The 6,000-nt window shown below is 51.6% G+C and overlaps 1 protein-coding gene across 4 annotated transcripts in view; it reads left to right on the top strand.

The window, feature by feature from the left end:
* The first annotated feature begins 1,184 nt into the window (after positions 1–1,184).
* The window catches only part of FAM193A (family with sequence similarity 193 member A), a 76,016-nt gene continuing 71,200 nt past the window's right edge, over positions 1,185–6,000 (top strand). For all 4 annotated transcript variants that reach the window (XM_084285819.1, XM_084285817.1, XM_084285818.1 and 1 more), the window contains exon 1: positions 1,185–1,639. In XM_084285819.1, the coding sequence (XP_084141945.1) occupies positions 1,331–1,639 (309 nt within the window). In that variant the 5' untranslated portion in view covers positions 1,185–1,330. The remainder of the gene's footprint in view (positions 1,640–6,000) is intronic.

Genomic DNA, 6,000 nt, shown 5'->3' with positions numbered 1-6,000 from the left:
GAAGAACTTCTTTACCGAAAGGGTTGTTAGACATTGGAACAGGCTGCCCAGGGAAGTGGTGGAGTCACCATCCCTGGAGGTCTTCAAAAGACGTTTAGATGTAGAGCTTAGGGATATGGTTTAGTGGGGACTGTTAGCGTCAGGTCAGAGGTTGGACTCGATGATCTTGAGGTCTCTTCCAACCTAGAAATTCTGTGATTCTGTGATTCTGAGATTTTTTACACCACAGCGGATCATTGCCAGGTTTCGTGACCCCAGCTATAGTTTTACGTCAGGCCATCACATCAGATCAAAGCGGGGTCTTTGACAATTTTGTCTTTTGCAGGTCCATCCGTGGGACCACACGTTGTGCCACGGGGGCGAAACAACCTCGGGAACTGCTGCTGGCGGTGGTTTAGGATGCACTGAGGGGTTACGTGGCAGTTCATGGCGGGGGGATGGATGTGGAGGTTTACGGCGTGAGGTGACGGGATCCTGCTGGGGGTTAGTTAGCAGGGACAGGGGGTCTCGAGGCGTGCCGTGAGGTGACACCGTGCATTGTGCCCCCCAAACCCTTTGGGGTCCCTGCTCCCCTCACCCCTCAGCCCCATGAGGAGCGGGGCGCGGCGCCCACGGGGCTCGGGCTCCATTTTGAGCCTCCCCACGCCCACAGCGGGCACAACGCGCGGCGTCCGCGGGGCTCTTTATTGAGGGGACGAGGCCGGGGGCGCCGTTTGGCCGCGGCTTTGTGGTGCTTGTGCGGACACAGGGGGCGGGGGGCGGCCGCCATTGCCCGCGGCGGCCCCCTCAGGGCGCGGAGCCCCTCGCGCCTCGGGCCCTGCGGGAGCGGCCGGCGGCCGCGGCCCCTTTAAGGCGCGGGGGCGCGCGTCACGTGGTGCTCGCCGGCTGCTGGGCGGCGGTGTAGTCCCTTGACCGGGGTGGCAACGGCGGCCGGCGGGGCTAACGGCGGCGGGCGGGACTACAACTCCCAGCGCGCCCCGCGGCGGCGGGGGCCGTCTGCGGCCGCGTCCAGCCCGCTCGCGCGATGCACGCCGGGACTTGTAGTCCTTCACCGGTAGGGATACATGGAGACGGCGGGCGCGAGAACTCGTCCTCCCAGCGTGCCCCGCGGGGCGGGTTCCCGTCAGCGCCAGGGGGAGCCCCGCGACGTACAGGGGGATCACTTTCCCCTTGTGTCCGCCATATTGGACGGGAACTCCGCTCCGCGGCGCCGGGGCCGAGGCAGCCCCGTGGCCGTGACAGGCGCCGCGCCCCGCTCCTCGCCGCCCTCCCCCCTCCTCCTCCTTCTCCTTCCTCCTCCTCCTCTTCCTCCTCCTCGCCGCCAGGCGCCATGAGCCCGGCCGACGCCAAGCGCGGAGCCAAGCGGCGGAAGAACAAGCGGGGCGGCGGCCTCGGCAGCACCGGCGGGCCGGGGCCGGGCGGCGGCGGGGGAGCGGGCGGCTTGGCCAAGGCCGGGGCCGCGGCCTCAGCGCCGGCAGCGGGAGGAGGAGGAGCGGCGGCGGCGGCGGCTGTGGCGGTGGCAGCAGCACCGGGAGCGGCCCCCGGGAGGGCCCCCGGGCAGGCGGCGGCCGCCTCAGCGAGCCCCGGGGGCGGCCTCCTGCAGGCACCGCCCGCCGCTAACGGAGCCCCCGGGGGCGAGGTGAGGAGGGGGAGGACGGGGGGGGGAATGGGGGGGGTGTGGGGGGTGTGGGGAGCCGCCCCCCGCCCCAGTTCGGGGGATTTGGGAGGTGGGCGGTGGTCCCGAGGGGTTTGGGGTTGGGGGCGGTGCCCACTGCCTCCCCCCCCCATTTTCCTTTTTCTTCCCTTTTTTCTTCATTTTTTTCCTTCCTTCTCCCCCCTCCCCAGCCGCGGGGGGCTTCGCCTCAGGCCCCTCCTTCGTGGGGGAGAGGCGGCAGCGGGGGGCACGGCCCCTCCTGCGGCGGGCAGCACAGCCCAGCCCCCCCCATAGCCCCCTCACAGCCCCCTCACAGCCCCCAGTGGGGGAAAAAAAACCCAGGAGCAGCGCCTGGGTGGGTCGCTGGGCCTTTCTGCCAAGGCACTGCCGGAGGATGAAGCCTTCAGCAAGGTGTCCTGCTAGCCCGAGTGACAAAGGAGTGGATAAGTTGGTGCTCTGTTCTCCCGTGAAGGTTACCTCGTTATTTTATGATTTTTTTATTTTTTTTTTACCCGCACAAAGGTTGAGATTATGTGTCATATTTGCACAAGGATTTCCTGCTGACAGCATCTTCAGGCTTCCCTGCGTGTCGCACAGCCTGCCCGGCTTCCTCTTGTTCTCACAAACTTGTGGTGCACATGAGGGGGGCAGAAGAAATGGCTCCTGTGTCACGGGGTGGTTAAAGCACCATGATAATGAATGCTTTTTTTTTTTGCTGTCAGTGTTATTTTGTGTTTTGCTGGTCGATAAACGATTTGCTATTTGTAGATTAACTCATTTTTTCTTTATGGTAGCACAAAAAGCCAAGAATTATTTAGTTACCTGAAGCCCACGGTGGCTTAGAGTAACCATTTGTCTCTGTCTGTTCTAACCCGACGCTTATTTCAGGTGTGATTTCTGTTTGGGACAGTGCCACTTGTATGCCTTAGATATCCAGCAGAATGATGGACGTAATGGTGAAGAGATGTGCAAGCTGTTTGTAACTTCACAAATCATCCCTTCTGGTTAAACCTCTTGTAGGAAGGTGCATCCTGTGTTGTTTTACGTCTTAGATTGCAAGTTCTTGCAGGCCCGAGTTCCTAGGAATAAAGAAGGGGAGTACAATGAGCAGCGGAGCGATGGGCAGGATGCTTCACCGCTGTGATTCAGAAAGGCTCCGCTGTCCCTGCTGGTTGGATCTCTTGTACCTTGTGCTTAGGTGCAGTCCAGGACTTTGGTTGGAGAAACTGTACTGGATCGGGTCTTTTTCTGAAATTCATTCTCTAAGGGCAGCATCACTTCTAAATGTTCTGCTTCTTGTTTCTTCCTCCTTTTAGACTGGGTACTTCTTAATCACATTTCTTAGTCTTCAGCAGTCTTTGCTTGGAGAGTGAGTCTCCCAAGTTAGATGCAGTATTGCAGCACTAGATTTCTGGGAAAATACACTGATATATTATTACTTGTACCAATACATTATTCTTTCAAATATGCACAACATGTTATTTTGAATGCATTGTGAGTTTGTCTTAGTTGAATTTTCTTTGCCTGTACTCTTAGATGTGTATATAATTCATCAGATGTTTGTGTTTTACTTGTCAGTATGGCACAAGTGACCCAGAAGACTGATGGACAGACAGGGACTTAACAAATCTATCAGATCAATTAGTTAAGCTTAGAATAAACCAGTGACAGATTTCTTATTTAATGAAACAGTAAACACTAGAAATGGATTACAATGAGGGTAGATAAATCCCAGTGCTCAGCTTCCAAAAGGCAAATGCTTAACCTCAGAGATGCTCCTTTCAAGCTGGTGCTGCTTCCTCCGTGCTGGATTCCGTGACCTCTTGCTTGACATTTTCAATACCTTTCGGTGGTTGTGGCAAGAAGTTGCCAGCAGCGAACAAGATGAAGGTTTTATCTCTGAAAAAGTTGAATGATAAAGCATCATGAAATGGCTGTGAGGTACTTGAAAACGTGCTGCCCTTAATGGCCAGTAATTTGCTAGTTAAGGGTACGTGGTCAAAACAAGGCCGCGTTCTGTGACTGAAAGCCTACCATATGTTGCTTCTGGATGGAGTTGAAAAAGAAAACTGCGTGTTTTACATGACTGATCACTTCTAAATTAGGTGCAATGTTTGTTTTGGCTGCGTGGAGAGTAAGCAACGCGCCAATAGCTGTAAGTAGTACCCAGACTTGCTTTACTTTCACCTTGCTCAGAATATTCTCAAGTTCCTGTTAGTGGGTAAGAGAAATCAGCAGCCAGTTCTCTGCTGAACAAATGTCTTAGGAAGTATACATATATATAAAATTATGAATAAAAAAGCACAATTTCTAAATTGCAGTGGTGTTTGCTAGTTGTTAGCATGCTTTGTTCCCATCTTTCATCACTTCCCTGACATTAGGGCATCCATGCTGGATGTTCTGGGCACATTCTTCTGTTGAAGTTTCATTAAATGCTTCTTCCAAAACTTGTCTGAAGTATGGAATGAAATGAGAGGTTGGAGAAATGATGCTCTGTGTGTTTTGCCTTCCTGTCTGTCAATAACTTTCAGGATAAGGTTTGCATTCGGTACATTTTATGGAAGGGCTCGAACAGAGTTATAAAATGACTTTATTTATGGCTGGAACTAAAAGCGCATGTGCCACTATTAAAATTCGAGCTGAGACTGTTAGAGCTAACAAATATATTTTAATTGAGGCTTTTATGTGTCTTATCTGGAATATTATTTTTAAGACTGTAGGCTACATTCTGCGTTACGGTTACGTGCTATGTCTTGTTCTGGGCTGCAAGTGGGCAACTCCTAATGGAATCTTCCTGGAAGCTATGTTGCCCCATGCACATGCTTTAAAGCATCAGAATTCATCCTGTACAGAGCTCTCAGATGTTTGGAGTGATAGGCAAGTTCAGGATGCTATGGCAGTGTTTTCAGTGCAAGGGAGTATCTCCGTTTTGGAAACCTGTAGCTGTGTCTAATTAACTTGGAACTGAAAACGAAGTCGTTCGTTTCTGTGCGGTGCTCCTGCAAAACTTCCCTAGGAGAGAAAAATGAAATATTTGGGGAGTTCGTGTGTCTTTAAATAGACCGCTGCCTGTTTTTATTCTTAATTCTGTAATGCATCGCATCGGGCCTTCTGAGCTTGCCCCTTTAGCTCTTTGACTGGCGGTTGGGTCATAACCAACTGCATCTCACAGCATTGGTCTTCAGCAGCAGCTGCACACCCAAGGTTACTCCGTAGAGACCGGCCTGGTCCTCAGCGTGCTCAGGGACTTGGGAGCGAAGGGCTGGAGGTCCCTGGCTGACCAGTCGCTGGAGGACACCGAGGTGAATAATTCAGTAGCCATTTTACAATGCTCTCGCTTCTGTTTCTCCAAGTATCATTTCCATCAGTAAACTGCAGCAATGCATTAAACCCTCTTGCGCTGGAGAGCTGTCGATTTTTAGAATTTCCATGAGATATTTCACTGGACTCTTCCTTTATTTATAAGATGGTTCCTAAATAGATATTCTATTCACGGCAGACCATACGTTGCCACCCCGTAGACCATTTTTTCCCAACAGCTTTGTAGCTCAGTGCTCCAGTTGATTGCACTTCACTGATATCCGTGCTTGATTTGTTGGAGGTTTTTCTTCTTCTCTCTTCATCCCTCCATGAGTCAAACATTCAAAAGAAATAGTGTATAAAAGATGAGCTTTGTCTGCAACTCAGGAGTTCAACAAATACCCAGCTTTTGTACATAGGTAACAAAAAAGGCAGGTGTATTTTGATCAATTTTTATCAGTGCTCAGGTAAACTTGATAATTCTAATAAAATAATCTTGTAACCTCAAGTTGAGGAAATGGGTACTTCAAAAAAAATCATGATATTTCATGAGAAAGAAGTCTTTTGATAGTCCAAGAGCACACTTCTTCCTCTGACTGAATACAATTCACTCCTTTTTTTTTTTTCCCCTGTAAATGGAGGTGCCTCGAAGAGCTTATGCTCTGCTTGTTTTTTAATAAAAGGAGATGTAACAGAACGGGCTGAAGCCATTAGGGCTGATTTTAGGTGGAACGGTTGAGTTACCTTGCTAATTTAGAAAGGGAATCGTATTGCGACTTAAGTTGAAGCGTTCTAGTTAGCTTCATTTAAAACAAGCTTAGTGGTTGCATAACGCTCACATTAATAGCTCTTCCTTAGCATCTTCCCGTGATCACTGAAGGTATTTTTCAGCTAAGAGGTCGGGGACCACAGGCACACCTCGTGCCCCTCCGTTCGGACCCGGTAATGCCGCCCCTGGGCAGCGTGTGCCTGCGTACTCCTGACCTTGACAGATCTCCGATCCCCGATGGCTCCATTTCTCTCCCACCTCCTGCACCTGCTGCATC

Source organism: Netta rufina (genome assembly GCF_964035555.1).
Source record: "Netta rufina genome assembly, chromosome: 4".
Lineage (NCBI taxonomy): Eukaryota > Metazoa > Chordata > Aves > Anseriformes > Anatidae > Netta > Netta rufina.
This window is presented reverse-complemented; position numbering and strand designations above follow the sequence as displayed.